Source organism: Lycium ferocissimum, chromosome 12, assembly GCF_029784015.1.
Source record: "Lycium ferocissimum isolate CSIRO_LF1 chromosome 12, AGI_CSIRO_Lferr_CH_V1, whole genome shotgun sequence".
In the NCBI taxonomy this organism is placed as follows: domain Eukaryota; kingdom Viridiplantae; phylum Streptophyta; class Magnoliopsida; order Solanales; family Solanaceae; genus Lycium; species Lycium ferocissimum.
The window spans coordinates 41304535-41323136 of record NC_081353.1 but is presented as its reverse complement, the minus strand read 5'-3'; the positions used below and the strand labels follow the sequence as shown (position 1 = coordinate 41323136).

The 18602-nt window shown below is 34.2% G+C and overlaps 2 protein-coding genes and 1 pseudogene across 2 annotated transcripts; 1 reads left to right on the top strand and 2 right to left on the bottom strand.

The window, feature by feature from the left end:
- Window positions 1–6852: 6852 nt before the first annotated feature.
- Window positions 6853–10018, bottom strand: LOC132039321 (probable E3 ubiquitin-protein ligase ARI2; annotated as a pseudogene).
- Window positions 10019–11524: 1506 nt separating this feature from the next.
- LOC132040775 (pre-mRNA-splicing factor ATP-dependent RNA helicase DEAH7-like) lies at window positions 11525–14789 on the top strand. The gene has a single exon (XM_059431451.1). It carries the CDS (start codon window positions 12071–12073, stop codon window positions 14762–14764), a length of 2694 nt encoding a protein of 897 aa, XP_059287434.1. The 5' UTR covers window positions 11525–12070; the 3' UTR covers window positions 14765–14789.
- Window positions 14790–15599: 810 nt separating this feature from the next.
- On the bottom strand, window positions 15600–17525 carry LOC132040774 (protein LYK5-like). The gene has a single exon (XM_059431450.1). It carries the CDS (start codon window positions 17446–17448, stop codon window positions 15610–15612), a length of 1839 nt encoding a protein of 612 aa, XP_059287433.1. The 5' UTR covers window positions 17449–17525; the 3' UTR covers window positions 15600–15609.
- Window positions 17526–18602: the final 1077 nt, after the last annotated feature.

Sequence of the window (18602 nt, the reverse complement as noted above, 5' to 3'; positions counted from 1 at the left end):
TAAAAAGCCGATTATTTGACACTTTTTATTTTAAGTTACTCCCTTCTGGTTCAAAGATCTTGAGGAAAAAAGTTGAGGTGTAACGAACTTGAGGAAAAGAAAGCGAGGGAGAGAGAAATGCACACTGGTTTAAGAAAATCTCAATGATTTATGAGTTTGTACAATAAAAAAAATAGAAGATAATTTGATTAAACTATCCTTAATTAAATAGATATTGGGTGGTCACTAGACACTTAATAAGGATAAATCTGAAAAATAAGGTTAATTCTTTCTTGATTTGATAAGTGGACATTTTTTTTAACTAAAAACTAAAGACTAAGTAGACACTCTTTTTGAACCGGGGAAGTATCAACTAATATTAGTATTAGTATTAATAATGGGCAAGTTACATATTAAGTGTAAGTTATCGATTAATAGTAGTACTAGTATTGATAATGGGCAAGTTACATATTTGGTCAGTGGATAAAAAAAATGTAATTATTTTTCCTAGACCAATATACAATACATATATATATATATATATATATATATATATATATATATATATATATATATATATATATATATATATATATATATATTGTATTATATATCAAAAATGCATTTATATATATAAATATATATATATGTCAAACCTCTTAGAACAACATCGTTGGGTTCGAATTTTTTTTGTTTTTATAGAGAATTGATAACAGCATTTGACATTTAAATAATAGTTGACTGTTATATGCAAAAAAAAAAAAAAATACATAAAAATCAATTTTTTTACTTAAAAATAACAAAATTATTTAAATTTTAAAATTCAAAGATATGCATATTTCACTAATTTTACATTAAAGAAAGTTAATACAATTTCAATAAATTCATAACTGAATGTATAAAGTTTTAAGCTCTAAGACACGCATTTTACATTTACTTGAAAATTAAATTCTTTCAAGATTGATGGAACAAATTTATAATTGTAGCTTGTTTCGTTGATTCTAATCTCTTAATGGTGATATAATGCTTATTTTCCATTTTGAAAGTTATTTATAAATAAAAATAGAAGACATGCAATGACATTTTTATATTACAAATATGTATTCATATGTAATATTTTGTCATAAACATAACTTTTTTCCACGCGAATTGCCCTTCATTTGGGGTGGTCTTTAATTTTCCCCCTTCAAATTGATGGTCTTTAAGTTTTGCCCTTTGTCTAATACCCCGAGGTTATGGATTCAAACCCCAGCTCGGTAAAAAATAAAATCACAAGGCAGAATTTTGCAAATCTATCCATGCAAGGCAAAAATTTGCAAATTCTGTCCATGTAAGGCAGAAATTTGCAAATTCTTTCCATGCGTAAATTCTGCCTTGGCTGAAATTCTGCCTGAAGGGCAAAAAGTTAAAGACCACCAGTTTGAGGGACAAAAATTAAAGACCACCCCCAGCGAAGGGCAATCCTGCAAATTTCCCAAAATATAATACTCATATTAAAATATCAAATTAAATATTTGATCAAAATCTATACACTTATTATTGGTATTCATATATATTCTATTTTATAAAGATGGTTATTATTATATTACTAAAAAAAAAAAACTGTTATATGAGGGGTAATTTTACAAAGAGCGTACTGTTATAAAGTTGGTTGTTGCTGTTATATGTAAAATGCTATAATAGAGAAGTTTTGTATTATAACATAAAATATCGATTCCGAAATAATTTAACTGTTATAGCGAGATGCTGTTATATGCGAATGTTGTTATAGATAGGTCAGACTGTACATTTATTGACTATTATTATTATTTTGATGTTCTTTCTGTCAATTTCTCTTTAATGTAATTAAGTAGCTACATTTACCTTTTAAGTAATTTGAAAGTTGATTGCTTGGTGGTGGATTATTCAACTCGGGCAATCGGTCATTAAGTCATCTATTTTTCTTTTTGTCTTCTAAAAATTACTTTATTTTATCTACTTAACTTCAATTGCCATCTTCACTGGATTTTGTATTTTTCTGGGTGAGATTTAATGATGTAATAAGTTTAGTTTTTAAAATATAGTTAAAACACATTAAGAATTTGGACCAATTTAGAATCCAACCCCTTCCAAATTAAACTGACCTAATACTTAACCTAGACCCATCCCTTTTTGTTCTAAAAGAATGCCCAAGAGCTCATAATTTCGTTTATTATCGTCTACAGATTTCATTAACTGTTTTTTTATAATTGAAATTGTGTTTGAACGTGCATTTTCACTTGACAAAGACATAAAAGTTTTTCCTCAGAAGTTGTTTATACATGGATGCCAACATACTGTTTTTTGGAATTCAACAAAGTAATATTCTTCACCCTAGAAAATAGCCAGCAATACCTTTATTTTTACTAGTACAACACATATTCTTACCAGAAACAATAAATTCTATTCATTTAACTGCAAACCCTATATACACATGAACTAAAGAAACTAACAAATATCAATTCTCAACAATTCAGATTTCTTACTACAACTATGAATTAATCTTCCTACCGTCAGTTATTGATCCACCTTGTGGTAGGGGTAGGGTTGTACAAACTAAACCGATAAATCGCACCAAATCGAACCAAATTGGAAATAAAATCCGACTAGTGGTTTGGTTTGATTTGTTTTGGTGTTGGAAAAAAAAAACTGATCATTATAGGGTTGGTTTGGTTTTAAAAAAAAAAAAAAAAGAGTCAAGCCAACTCAAACCTACCCAATTATATGTATAATACTTTTAACTATTTTATACATAAAAAAATTTAATAGAATGTAATTTATTGATATTTTCTTAAATTTTTTCATAATTTTTGTATTTTTACATTCAAATTTGGACTTAATTTTGTGAAATGGTATATATTTGAAGCCCATATAAAGAATACACAGAAAACCCAATAAGAAACTAAATGAAAAGGAAATGAAAACATATGTAATGTAACAAAAGAAACCCTATGGCTACAATACATTATCTCCTAAAATTAGAAACCCTCTTCCCTTGCTCATTTTACATTTTTTCCCCTCTTCTCTTTCCTCTCAAATCAGCAACCATGCAAGGCTCCAGTTATTATTGTTCCTCTTGATGTTTTAAAATCGAATCAGGTCAAGTTTAAACTCAGATTAACTGAATGGAAGGAGGTTGCTATCAATGTATTAGGTGTAGAGATTAAGAACAAGATTATTCTGCACTTTGAGAAGGTGTTTTGGCCAAATGTTGGGTTCTTGGGGATAGTTGCAGAGAGCTCATATGAATGTAGTTTTTTTTTTTTTTTAATCTTCACAAGGCCACTGGCCAAGTTTTTTGCTTCAAGTTTATTATATAGCATGATATTATATTAATCTAAATGACCTGAATTATTTAAAAAATGTTTTGATATGAATATTATGTATTTAAAAAAGTAGTTTTGAGGGGAAAGTTTGCAAATTATCAAGCATATGTGGTTGTACCGTGCTTTTCATTAAACATAATGAAAATCCGAAAAAAATCGATATTGAAAAACCCGACTTTTATTGATTGATTTGGTTTATAGATTTAAAAATCCGACACAAATGATTTGGTTGGTATTTGAAAAATCCGAGCCAACCCGGTCATGTACACCCCTATGTAGGGATGCAATTAACATTATCTTCAACTTGAACTATATATAGTTGAAAAAAATTATATACTTAAGACTATACTCACCCAAATGTCACGAATGCATGCAGTAGTAATTCGAACCCTCTAGCATAAATTTATAGCACAAAAAAAATAAGCTGAGACAACTGACAACCTGCATATATATTTTCATGCCTCTAAATGAGAGTGCTCACTGTAAGATAATTTAAGTGTTTATTTAGAGGCCGATCCAGAAAGTAATATGCCGGTTCACAAGAACCCAATAATTTTTGTGCATATTACTACTTATAATAAGGGGGAATCTAAAGATTTTGTAGTCACTTCGTTAGATTCTAACTAATGGTTACTAATCCAAAGGCTTCTCTTCCAAATTTAACCTTTTTATTTGTCCTTTATTGCTTATCTACTTGAGAGGGTGACGTGAAATGTACTATAGCTGCTTTTATATGCCTCATTTCTCTCCTACTATATATTGCTTTACTGACTTAATATGTTATTTAAATTTGTCAGTAAATTTTAAATGAACACATAAATTACGATTTATTTAAATTGAGCACTTGAACACATAATAATATATTTCTATTAGACATTTTCTATTTAAATATTAAAAATACTTTTGCGTGTATTCTCAAATGTCTATGACATAGATAAGTTAACTACTTAAAATGTGTCACCTCCTTTAATATACGCTTTAGCCTCAATAACCTGTAAATCCTTGGAATCTTTCCAACTATAACTGATGTGTATAATTGAAGAAAATGACATATTTTATGCTTGTGTACCTAAATATTACATAATTTTTAGTTTTCCAAGCAATAGTAATACTCCCTCCTCCCAATTTAAGTCTCTTGGTTTGACCGGGCACGAAGTTTATGAAATAAAGAGAGACTTTTGAATATTGTGGTCTTAAATTAAAAATGTGTGTAGTCTTTTAAATCTTGTGGATTAAAACTTTCCAAAACTTACTAAAGATAGAAAGTCTAGCTTTTTTTAGATAAATAAAAAAGGAAAATAAGACACTTAAATTGGGGTGGAGGGAGTGTCAAACAATTGTAACAAAAGGGAGCAATCATATTTAAGGTTTTTGAGTATCTTTTTTTTTTTTTTTTTTGGGGGGGGGGGGTGGGGGTGGTGTGGGGTGGTGGGGGGTGAGGGTGGGGTGTTAAAAAAGCATAGGGACACATGATTAAATTAAGCATGAAGCGTTGAAGCTTTATTTTTCTTTTATAATTGATTAGAATGTACATTGTATAAAATAATGTGCCATTTACAACTAAGAAAAGGAAGAAATGTCATATCCTCATCACATAAGTTTTTGGAAAGCAAAAGGATTTAATTATATTAAGAAAAGTCATTAATTCTCTTCATATTTTCATTGTAGTTTGTGCATCTTAAATGAAAATAACATCTACTAACATCTCATTGGAAGAATAAATGTAGCATATATAATTGATGTCTCTTGAACCAAATTATTTTTCTTCTTTTTGAAAGAAAGTGTTATAGTTCATAATCAATGTTTTTAATCACACAGATGTTACAACTAAGTTGGATCTGAAGAAATTTTCAAAGTCTAAATCTAAATAAAATTCAATAAATAAATAATGCCAAAAAGAAGTCTAAAATAAGGACAAAAAAGTCTTTATTTAATTTTTAAATACTTTGGGTGCAATTTTAATTTTTGGAGAGCCTTTAGTTTTTAGAAATTTGAGAAAAGGTCGAACTAAACTTCAATAACTTAATATTACAAAGAGTGACAAAAAGTAATTGCAAATTTAATTTTATATTAGTTTTGGGCGGTTCGTATATATATTTATAAATATTTGATTATAAACGCCAAACAAAACTATATGAAACTATGAACTTGAAACTCTAAATCTGCCTATATATATTTATAAATGTTTGATTGCCTCTTGTAGAGGAACTAGCAAATCACTGTCAATGCACTATTCTGCAAAAAAAATATAACAAAAATCAAATCTTATGATGGATATTCATTTGGTATAGTTGAAAACAATCATGAACTTGAAACTCTAAATCTTTGCTTACTGCCTCTACGTAATTTCGTATCTGCACCTTAAAAAAAACTAAAGCTAGCTTTCTCAAGACATTATGTCGTATGGGGGCAAATTTTTCAACATAGTTTAGTTATGCCTTATGGAGCAAAACTTTTCCTTAAGTTGGTAGAATGTCACCTAGGAAGTTCTGATGCTTTATCCAATCCCTCGGATCGATAGCGAGATATGGTATGAGTTGCCTCTTGTAGAGGAACTAGCAAATCACTGTCAATGCACTCATACCTGCAAAAAAAATATAACAAAAATCAAATCTTATGATGGATATTCATTTGGTACATACTGTTGGGCTAAAACAATCAACATGTACTCTTAACATAGTGTGAGTTTGTCCGCTTTGATCCCTATACTCCTCTCGCCGTTTTCCTAGAACCAAAAAAACTTAAAGAACACAAATGAGGGGAAAATTTAAAGACCACCCCCCGAAAAGAAGGGCAATCCGTGCAAAAAATTGAACATAGTGTGAGTTTGTCCGCTTTGGGCTATACTCGCGCCGTTTTCCCCAAAAACTTCACACCATTAAGAGTACCGAACACCTTATAAGTGATTTCCTTTTCTTTTCGGCCACCAATATAGGATTTTGTTCAGACAAACCTAACATTCTCCTCCGTCAACTAAGTTTCACATAACCCATCACCATTCACGGGCTAATTTGGACATTAACTGTGTATCATCCACATCAACGGAGTTATAGACACCAAAGTCCATTGACTTCATTTTGTGTATGCGTCTTTGAAGCTACAAGTAAAGGTAGCAAACGGGTGCGTAGACGGGCAAAAACACTAAGCCGGTCCCTACATCATCTCCATACTCATCTTCCGAACTATTTATTCTAATACCAGTTGTTTGGCTAAAATAACCCAAAGATACTCTAACATGGTGTGATATGTCCGCTTTTGGCCAAACTCATACAGTTCTTCCCGACAGAACTAACACTATTAAGAGTATCCAACCCCTTATAAGTAGATTTTGTTTCTTTTCAACTAAACTTGGGACTTTATGCGCACACCCCTAACACATACTACATACATTACTGGCATTTATCAAAGAATAAACGTGCTTCCTTAACAAGATTGAGTTTCAACAAATAAGTAAACAACTTCTGTAGCATAAGATTATCATATCTAAACTGCATATCTAATTATATATCAGATGTAATGCAAAGCATACTTAAAACTTTATGCAGAGGTTGCTAATTACTGTAGAGAGAGTGATGATCTTCATTCTTGTCTCTAAAAGCTTATCTTCAGGATAGTTAACAAATGGCTCTTCCAACAACAATGAAAGCCTTTTAACATTTTCTTCAAGTTGCTGCTGCAGGTTCTCAAAAATGTTCTGCTTTATTTCCCTCTGCTTTGGTTTCATTTCGTTCGCGAACAGCGCCTTACCAAAAACGTAGAATGCAACTGGATAGGAACACGTGAGAATCCGTCTCGATTGAAGGAGTCTATTAAGTCCATTTTCTGCCCAGCTGAAGTCCTTTGATTGCAATTCCCGTGCTTCAAGTTTCAACAATTTTACTTGTAACTTTCACTTCATATGATTTGCTGCAGCCTTCAATGAATCAAAATCACGAGCTTTATAGTGCTCATAATACTGCGTATAGCACAAGAGATCCTTTTTATCATCGATTGTTTTCTTTAGCCCTTGTACGTAGCTGCCACAAGTGTCAAATTGTGCATAAATATCACAACGACAAGCAACAGAGAGAGAGAGAGAGAGAGAGAGTAATTGGAAGTACATATATAAGACAATACTGTTAAAACATAGATAAAGTCTCACCAAAAATGCTGCCCACATCTACATCTTACAAGTTTGCAGCCCCCATTCTTCCGCACAGGTGTATGACATTTTGGGCAATTGTTGACATTTTCACTCATCCAAATTACCGTCTTCGAATTGTCCTTGCACTTGCTCATCCAAAGCTCCCACATCAGACAAGAACAAAGTGAGTGCACTTCAGATAAACAGTTAAAGCAGAATTGTACGCCACATGCACATTCAACCTCACAGTAGTCGTCGTCACCCTCAATACGAATTGCATTTCCACAATGAGGAACACCAGGGCACCATTTAACCCTCTTGTTGTCCTCAATATATGACTCTAGCAGAAAACGATCAAATTTCTCTCCCAAAATAGGATCCTTTGCAGCAACGAGATCCCTTATCTTCCCTTCATCACATATTGAGTTGCCCTTGTAGGCCATGCATGTTATTCGTTTACTCTGACCCTCATTTATCTTTATAACAAAATATGTCATCCAACCTACATAATACAAGCACTATTATTAAGCAACTTGTAGCCTACACTATCATTTGTTCGATCTAGCTAGTGACAAGACCATGAAGTTTAAAGCACCAATCTAGCTCTTTAATTAACTTTTCACGAGGTGCTAGTTACAGAAACAAATTCAAAATGTTATTGACGCCGGCCATTACAATTGCATTGAGATCATAAGTTATTTCTTAGTTAAGTAGTCGAAACGACAATGGGCTTTCCATACTTATGTACAAACAGAAAAAGTCAACTGTTTGGACAATAAACTACAACCCTTAATCGCCCTACAGCTAGAAGTGGTTGGCCTCCTAAATCGCGGATATCTAGCCCATCTCCTCTTGGACAATGGGAAGCAGATTTACGCGAAAGCCAAACACAAACTGTCCGACCCCCTTCAACATATCGTACCATTAAATGTATCACTGGGGGATCCGGAATAAGAGGAGTACATGTATATTGATTTAATGGGGACAAGACTAAAAGAGATGCTCACAGTCATTGCAAAACCTATGGTCGCAGTCCATTACAGTCGTCTTCTCAGCAGGCAAGAGCATCTTCGAAGCAAATTCGACATGTTATTTCAGCTTCATGAGTGGGCAGATAGGAAGAAGAATGTTCGTCTTTTCTTATTTCCAGTATCACACCAGCTTCTCAACAAGCACCGCGAGGATATTGTCAACATCCCATCGATAATGAATAAGCAAAGTCCGTGCACTATGTTCCTTCAGAGATAGCAAGTCCATCACTCTCTGCACCTCTTCTTTCTGCAAGGTTAATTAAAACTATTGCTTTGAATAGGGAGTAATTAAAATTATATTATCCCTATTTGGAAAAAAGCTAAGTTGCTCACTTCTGCAGGTAAAAGGGACTCCTTCCTGATTACCTGCAAATAGAAAAAATTAAGCATGCTTAAAGAATATAAGAAAATCAAAAGTACATAACAAAATAACAGACTACTTTCTTTACATAAAAAACTAGCTAGATTAACACACACAATTCAATAGTGAACTAGCTGACTTCTTATATATATATTTTCCCTGATAAGTAGTTGTATCCTAGGCCTCATACAGTCACTTCGCTAGCAGTATTCAGTACTTCAAAGAACTCATCTTTTAATTTCTTAGAGTAGAAAATTAATGCTCACATTTGGGGTCAGCTATATGTATTCTCATATCAGTCCAATAATATTATTAACAAAAATAGTTTAATTTCTCTAGCACTAGAAGTTCTCTACACTATCTACTAGCATATAAGTCTCTGGCAAGACCAAAGACTCTGATCGAAAATTGGACTTGAAGCAAACACAATGTGCAGTCCCAACTAATCGTGTTCGCCTATATAGATTCTGTTTCGTCCATTTCGCCATATTTTCCCCTAGGTCTACAAAAACTCAAAGAGATGACTTCTATACATATGATTTTAGGTCTACCTCATTAAGCTTCAAACTCTTTCAATTAGAACTAAAACATGATATAGCTATAACTACCACCCAATGGTGTGGCCTAATGATCAATAAAGTGGGAGGAGAACCACAAGGTCTCAAGATTAGCTTCCCGCAAAAGAGTTTTTTTCCATCTGCTCAACCCTTGGTGGACAGAGCCCAGAGGAACTTGCTACTTGTGCTGTTCGGAGGCAGGACCGGAGCCAGAGACAAGGCTTAATAATCCAGCTAATATGTACAAATTATAAATTTAGAATCTAATAGCTTAAAGGGCTAGAATCATGAACCCATAAACTTCAAATCTTGCCTCCGCTTCTAGTACAAAGTAGGTGGTGAATTAGTCGAAACATGTGCGTGCAAGCTGGCTTGGCCACCATCGTCATAAAAATAAAACATGATAATTGATATAGTAACCCTGTTCTTTTTTAAAACTAGAAAACAATACTTAATGTTTATCATACCTTGCATGAAGGAGCTTTTCCACAGACTGCATTAGTACTCTCTGCTTCAACTTCTGGATACCCATCAAGCGATTCAACATCATAATCATAATCGTCGTCATTGTATACTTGATTATAGCATTCATCATCACTGCTCTCATACGGACAGTCCTCCATATTGAGTGTTACAACTTTATTTTCAAGAAAGTAAAAAAGTTCATAGAAGACAAATAAAAAGTAATACTCCCACCGTCCCCTAATAAGTGTCACCTTAGCCAAAAACACGCATATTAAGAAATTAATAATGTATTGTGAAGTTTACCAAATTATCTCTATATAATAAAACTAAACAACTTTTACCTTTTGATTAGAGTATGCACAAGAAGTAAACCTTTTAAAATTGAGAATTCAACAATACCAAATTACTATATGACTTTTCTAATCACTTTTTAGATGTTATTTTATTATCTAAGGTTAGAATTGAAAAAATTAATTAATTTATGTCTTAGTTTCTTAAGGTGACACTTATTATGGGGTAAAAAAATTTAATTGAGGTGATACTTATTATGGGACGGAGGGAGTAAGTCAGACGTAAAACTACTACTACTACTAATATTAAATGTTTTTGCTTAAAAACAAAAGAGAATTTGGTGGTCCACAAACCTGGAGACTCAATTTTGCAGCAGTTGCAAATTTAGCTCTTCGAAACAAAAGCTACGTTTATGATGAAGACCCTGGAAGGGTAGCTTGTGTTTGCCTATATAATTAAAATTAAACAAAATAAATAAATTATATAAGGTAAAATTATGTATATAGAAAAGAAAAATAAATAAAAAAATAAAAAACTCTATAAACCTAAAAAAAGGACTCCTAAAATTGGAAGGAGTAGAAAGTGGTTGAATTGGCCACAAAAATTATTTACTTTTTTTAAAATAATTTTTCACGTTATTTGAAAATTAATGTTTGGCTATGAAGTTTCCGATCATACTTCAAATTTGGAAAACATCTTATAATATATACTTACTTTTCACTTTTGAAGTTGTATTTCAAGTAAATTCGAGCATGAATATTATTATAAGGCCCCGTTTGTCCATAGATACAAAAAAAAAAAATCACTTTTTTTGGAATTTTGGAGTTGGAGTTGTGTTTGGCCATAGTTTTTTAAATTATAGTTTTTGGTGAAATGTAGTCGTAAAAAAATAAAAAAGTGAAATTTTTTTAAAAACAAGTTTTTTGAGTTTTTGGTATTCTAATACAACTTGAAGTTGTATTCTAATTCCATGTTAAATGCTGATTCTGGAAAAAAGTGAAAAAAATTTCCGAAATAAAGTGAATAATTCTTATGGCCAAACCGGGGCTAAATATTCATTGCATGAAGTATTACTAAACACAATTATAATTATTTTCAATTCCAAATAAAGTAAAAAATATTTAAAATATATGGCCAAACGCCTACTTATTAATTACTTGCTCGGCAAAAATGCGAATAATGTGGGGTCATACCATATGGCGCAGACATGTCAAAAATATTTGCTGATGAAGCGGACAAATTTGATCCTTGCTGACCAAGGATTAAAATTTGTTTTTATTTTGCAAAACTTGGAGACCACGTATAATTTAAGGATTGTATTCAATTAAAAACACACTAAAGTAGTGAGAAACATTATTGAGACGACAGAATTATCCAAACCTGGAAGGATTTGAAGTATTTGAAAATGAATACTCCCTAAATATACATGCAGATGATAGGTGAATGATTCCTAGAACTAAAAGGAATTGAAAGTTGTCCAATTAACCAACACCAATATATATATACGCACACAATTCTTTTTCCAATAAGAACCCAAAATCTGAATTCTTTCCCCTCCTCCTTCTTCATCCCAAGAAGACCTGCTGGTTTACAGAGGCGAATTCAAGATTTGAAGTTTATGAATTTTTATCCCAAGTTGATATTTTAATAATAACTGAGTTCACAATCAAGCGTGTCCACCTGATTTATAGAAGCGGATCAAGAATTTGAAGTTTATAGATTTCTACGGTGAACTCAAGTTAATATTTTAATAATATCACAATCAGGATCCTCCGGGTTTACAGAAGTGGATTCAGGATTTGAAGTTTGTAGATTTCTACAGTGAATTCAAGTTAATAACTGAGTTCATATTCAAATTAGACCTACTGTGGTTTAACAGGTTAAGAGTTGCTATCCTCAAAGAGGAACATATTACATGTATGGAGAGGGATAGAAAGAGAAGCAGCAGGGAAGAACATTCATGTGATGGAAGAATAATAAAAAGAAGTGGACATGAAAGTTCTACAAGGACACCAAGAACATCTCATGGTTTTCACTCCAATACTAGTAGTAGTAGTAGACATAATTATCAGCCTTCTCTATGGGATACTATGGCTCCTTCTCCAACTCCAATTAGGCCATCATCTGTAAGATCTTCAACTTCTAGATATCCTGCAAATCACAATAATTTTAGTACAAAAAATACTATGTATGATGATGGAGAACATAACACAAATTGTTTCTCTGAAATAGGTAGTACATTGCCTAATGAGGATAAGAAAAAGGTAAGTAGGGAAAAATATTGGGAGGATCATCAGCTTTTGAGATCCGGAGTTGTTAGAGGTACTGAGATGCAAATGGAGTTTAATGATGAGGAGGAACGGAAAGTTATTCTTCGTGTTCATGATGCAAAGCCTCCCTTTTTGGATGGGAGAATTATTTTCACTGAGAAAGTTGAGGCACCGATTATGCCAATGAAGGATCCTACGTCGGATATGGCGATAATTTCACGTAAAGGTTCAGCTCTTGTTAGGGAAATACACGAAAAACAAAAGATGCATAAGTCTCGTCAAAGGTTTTGGGAGCTAGCTGGATCGAAACTCGGAGATATCCTTGGTGTAGAGAAGAAGGATGATGCGGATAATGCTGTAGTGGGTGAGGATGGTGAGGTTGATTTTAAGGGAGAAGCCAGATTTTCTCAGCACTTAAGCGATTTTACAAAATCGAAAACACTTTCACAGCAAAGGCAATATCTGCCTATCTTCGCTGTGCGAGATGAGTTATTGCAGGTGGTTCGTGAAAATCAGGTGGTGGTAATTATTGGAGAAACCGGTTCTGGAAAGACAACACAGCTAACACAGTACCTGCATGAAGACGGCTATACAGTTAATAATGGGATCATAGGTTGCACCCAACTGAGGCGTGTGGCAGCAATGAGTGTTGCCAAAAGAGTCAGTGAGGAAATGGAAACTGAGATTGGTGATAAAGTTGGATATGCTATTCGTTTCGAAGATGCTACTGGGCCAAGTACTGTAATCAAGTACATGACTGATGGTGTGCTTTTAAGGGAAACGCTTAAAGATCCCGATCTTGAAAAGTATCGTATAATTGTAATGGATGAAGCTCACGAGAGATCACTTAACACCGATGTCCTTTTTGGCATTCTCAAGAAAGTTGTGGCTAGGCGGCGTGATTTTAAGCTTATTGTCACTTCTGCCACTCTCAATGCCGAGAAATTCTCTAACTTCTTTGGGGGTGTACCAATTTTTCACATACCTGGAAGACCCTTTCCAGTTCAAATATCTTATAGTAAAACCCCATGTGAGGACTATGTCGAAGCTGCAGTTAAGCAAGCCATGACCATCCATATTACTGGTGCACCAGGAGATATACTCATATTCTTGACTGGTCAGGATGAGATTGAAGCAACCTGTTATGCACTTTCAGAGCGCATGGAACAACTTACCTCATCAATAAAGCAACCAGTGCCCAAGCTATTAATTCTTCCTATATACTCTCAATTGCCTGCTGATCTGCAAGCAAAAGTTTTCCAGAAAGCTGAATATGGGCCTCGCAAATGCATTGTTGCTACTAATATTGCTGAGACATCCTTGACCATCGATGGAATTTTCCACGTTATTGATACAGGTTATGGTAAAATAAAGGTGTACAATCCACGTACAGGCATGGATGCTTTGCAAGTGTTCCCCATTAGTCGAGCTTCCGCGGACCAACGTGCTGGTCGAGCTGGTAGAACTGGCCCAGGGACTTGTTACCGACTTTATACAGAGAATGCATATGAGAATGAGATGCTACAAAGCCCCGTGCCAGAGATTCAACGGACAAATCTCGCATATGTGGTTTTGCTGCTCAAGTCTCTCAATATTCAGAACTTGTTGGATTTTGATTTTATGGACCCACCTCCTCAGGATAATATCCGTAACTCCATGTATCAGTTGTGGGTGCTGGGTGCACTTAACAATGTTGGGGATTTAACTGACCTTGGCCGGAAAATGGTGGAGTTCCCATTGGACCCTCCCCTAGCCAAACTGCTCTTGATGGGGGAACGACTAAAATGCTTAAATGAGGTTCTGACAATTGTTTCTATGCTGTCAGTGCCTTCGGTTTTCTTTAGACCTAAGGATAGGGAAAAGGAAAGTGATGCTGCTAGGGAAAAGTTTTTTGTCCCAGAATCTGATCACCTTACATTGCTTAATGTTTACCAACAATGGAAAGCTAATGAATACAAGGGGGACTGGTGTAGTGACCACTTTTTACAGGTAAAAGGTCTGTGCAAGGCCAGGGAAATAAGATCCCAATTGTTGGACTTACTCAAGACACTCAAAATTCCGCTCACCTACTGTGGTCCTGATTGGGATGTTGTGCTGAAAGCAATCTGTTCTGCATACTTCCCTAATGCAGCTATGCTGAAGGGGATTGGGGAATACGTTAATTGCAGGAATGGAATGCCTTGTAACCTGCATCCCACAAGTGCTCTCTATGGATCGGGTTACACTCCTGATTACGTGGTTTATCATGAGGTAATCTTGACGACAAAGGAGTACATGCAGTGTGTGACAGCTGTGGAGCCTCAGTGGTTGGCAGAGCTGGGGCCAATGTTTTTCTCCGTGTAAGATTATGATACGTCAATGCTAGAACATAAAAAGAATCCAAAAGAAGAGAAAAAGAAATAATTTTTTTTTGAAAACAATATCTAGGATAAGTTCGTATGTTTAGATTAACTTTTCAGAAAGCTGTTTTGGATAATGTGTTAAATTCTTTAGAAATCTACATGTGATTTGTTGTTGTTCAAGTTATTTTTGATACTTTTTACCATTGAAGAATATTAGAAAAAGATCATTCCATAAATATAACGCTGGATGACATGTTAAGTATTTGTTTGTGCTTTTGTTTAGGTCGACAATGAACTTGTATCGTTTAAGAAAAAGGTACAGACCACATTTAAAGATTATATGTTGGATGTTTGTCGAAAGTGTACAAACAAGCGATTCTTAACCTCTTTCTTGCGTGCTTTTGTTTAGGTCGATGATTAATTTGTAGCTATGAAGAATTTTATGACTATGATTTGAGAGAATATTAGATGAAATTAAGTTGTTGTCTGAGAGTCTGAAAATATAGATTCCTGATTGCATTATATCAATGTTTAGCTCTGTATTATTCACGTATTTAATGTGCTCTTGATACATGTTTGAACAATGCATTGAAAGGGGAGAAGATGTTGGTGTACATTGTACACGTTGAACGACACGATGCTGATAAAGTTGGAGCTTTTGAAGAACATAATCAAGATTGAAGCAGTACATGTTCAATATTGGGTACCACAGGTGGTTGAGGGCTCATTCAACAGTCAATAGAACTTAATATTCAAATGTGTATTCAGATCTAGACGTCTGAATCTTATTAAAGAGGCCTTAGACTAGACTCTAGAACAAATGCAAATGAACAAGGCTGGAATAAGTTAAACCCCTCCTATGTCCATGGTCTCAATTCTTACTGGTTGTTCTGTCTTATGTACATTAACTTGAATCTTCAGTAAACATGATACCATCTCTTCCATGCTTGGACGATTCGATGGTTCTCGAGTCAAGCATCTTAAGCTTAAGCTTGCTACAGGAAATGCTATTTCCAAATCATCATCTTCCCTCATATGTGCTTCAATGAATCCGTCCAGTACAGTTTCAGCATTTTCTCCTTCCATTACTGCAGCTACTGCTACAGAAAGCAGAGTTTCTCCACCTTCCTCTACAATTACAGCATCTTTTCCAGTGACTAATTCCAAAAGTACAACTCCAAAGGCATAAATGTCCATCTTGGAAGTTACTGACCCTGTCTCAAGATACTCGGGCGCCATGTATCCTGTCGTTCCCACAACTTTCCTTGTCGTGCCTGATGTATCCGTTTCTTTAGCAAGACTGAAATTTGCAATCTTTGCTCGGAAGTTGCTGTCTAGGAGAATGTTTCTGCTGTTGATGTTCTTGTGGATGTAGCCTGGGTTGGTAAAGCAGTGAAGATAATGAAGTCCATTAGCTACATCCAATGCAATCTGAATCCTTTTTTTCCAGCTTATGGTATCGCGAGACTTGGTTTTGGTCAGCCATTCTCTGAGAGAGCCATTCTTCATGTATTCAAAGACAAGAAAGAAGCTGCCTTTATGTTCACAATAGCCACAAAGCTTTATTACATTGAAGTGGTTGATCTTATGCAGCATGTTCACTTCCTTAGATATATCCGTGATCGCCTTTTTGACTGCCAAGATTTCCCCTTTTAACACTCCCCGGTATACAGATCCCTTTATCTGGTTCTTGGAGCCAAAGTTTAACGTAGCATGCTTCAATTCTTTGAACTTGAAAACTTTAGGGACATGATCAATGTTCGCGATCTCAACGAGGATGTCTTCACACGGAACTTCGCTTGCCCTCTTCTTAAAGAAAACAAGAAGGATGACCCAGAATACCACAAGTAGCAACAGGAAAAAACCTGTTGCTACTCCACTAACTATGTAAAGATTCCTCTTTGATTTTCCCCTTGAAAAGTTAGCTGCAGGTGGAGGTGAAAAGGACTTAACTGGTTTTGTATAGTTCTCATTTCCGGTATCTAAATTTGATGGTTCAGAAGGCAGAGGAATTAGAATGGTTGTAAAAGGAAACAAAAGAGGATTTTCATTCAAGAATCCATTTGCTTCAACTATGTGCTTTACACTTACATTAAATCTTTTGCTAATTTTAAGGATGTCATCACCAACGTCAATTGAATAAGTCATCAAATACTTTGAGCCTTTTGCAGCTTGTTTTGCTGTTGGACAGGCACATCTGAGAGGAACTTGCAACTCAAGACCAGGTCTCAAATTGAACTCGTCATATATATTTTGACGTTGTAGTGCATTACAGGTCGATAATCCTTGATAAGTACCATTAGCTATCATAAAATATGTTTCAATAGGAGCTGGGATATAGTACATAGTTTTGGCTTGATAATACAAACCTGAACAAGAGCAGCTCACTGGAATTATAACCTCCCTTTCCGGCGTGAAAAAAGTGAGCCTCGTGACATTGTTGATACGGGCGATCTCAGATATGTTTGAAGACATGAGAGCAGCAATTCCAGGGACTGAATTGTAAGGATTCCTAGCCCTGAATATGAGAAATGCCTGGCAAGTGGAATTTCTGCCATTGCAAGAGTAATTTGTTTCATATTTGTTGTTGCAATTCAACACTGAATTTGCTGAGTATTCTTGTTGAGCTTTAGTGCATGAAATTAGAAAATTTAGTATGCAGAGAATATTCAGAAGCCAATTCATGGTTGTTGTTTTCTTGATTACATGAACATGGAGGACTTGGGCTTGTGGACATATTTTTTGGATTATGTACAAGTATAAACGCGTGAAGCATTATTAAATTTTGTAAATATTATGTCTTATCCGGACTTGATTTGATTCAGAAAATTTGTTTTACCTTAAGAGGAATGTGACAATCCTATCAGAAGACTACAAAGTCAAGTGGGATTATTAAAGAAATCAATGCAGATATGACAATAATTCTTGACTCAACTAAATTGTTAATATTTTATGTTCCCATTCAAGGGACATCACAAGAATTGAGTTTATAAATTTTAAATTAGTAGATAGATACAGCCATACAGAGTATAATTACATCCAGTATGTGTGAGTCCAAATAGTGAAAGCAACATTTGATTTGTATCGATTTATTATCATAATTTGGCTTGCAAGTGAATTTTGATCTAGGATTATGTTGGTTTTAAAGCTTTTCTTACTATCCTGAACTGATACTTTTTATTATTTTCAAGTGGTGCTGGCTCGTTATACATATAAATATTGTTCTCTTAAAAAAACATATTTACAGACACATATATAAGGAATGCAGTGCATATATGTGGGACATCAGGAGCGTGCTACTATTGCTCGAACTATGAAAATTGTAAATTTGAGTCAAGTTCGTAGTCGTAGTCACAAGAAAACACTAGATGATATAAGTACTCTGTATCCATTAAATTAAAATTCTGAATCCGTCTTTAAAATACGGTATATAAAGAACAACAAAGTTACTAGAAAGGGGGAAAAAGTCAGAAGGCAGAAGCGAAACCAGAGTAGGAACACATCTATTACTTGTGAGACTGGGTCAAAAAGGAAGATAAGCATGCTGAACTTCACCGTTTGTGGCTCTAAAATCAACCTATAAGCCATATACATAAAAACAAGAAAAAAGTTATTGATGAGTGATTTGTTTACTGGTCCAATATGAAGTAATACGCAGAATCTGCATTAAGATTGCCTTCAATTATAAAATACTATAATTTCTTAGGGGTGGTATTTCATAGAAAAAAAAAAAGTTTTCTTTTTTGCATAAAAAAGAGTTTTTTTTTTTTTTTTGGTGTGACAAACTAGTGTAGATAATTATATTTGAACTATAGTTTATATTAATTACTCCTCATAGC

Bases quoted from the DNA above. Each gene is read 5' to 3' on its own strand.
- LOC132040775 (XM_059431451.1), top strand. From the start codon at position 12,071: ATGGAGAGGGATAGAAAGAGAAGCAGCAGGGAAGAACATTCATGTGAT.
- LOC132040774 (XM_059431450.1), bottom strand. From the start codon at position 17,448: ATGAATTGGCTTCTGAATATTCTCTGCATACTAAATTTTCTAATTTCA.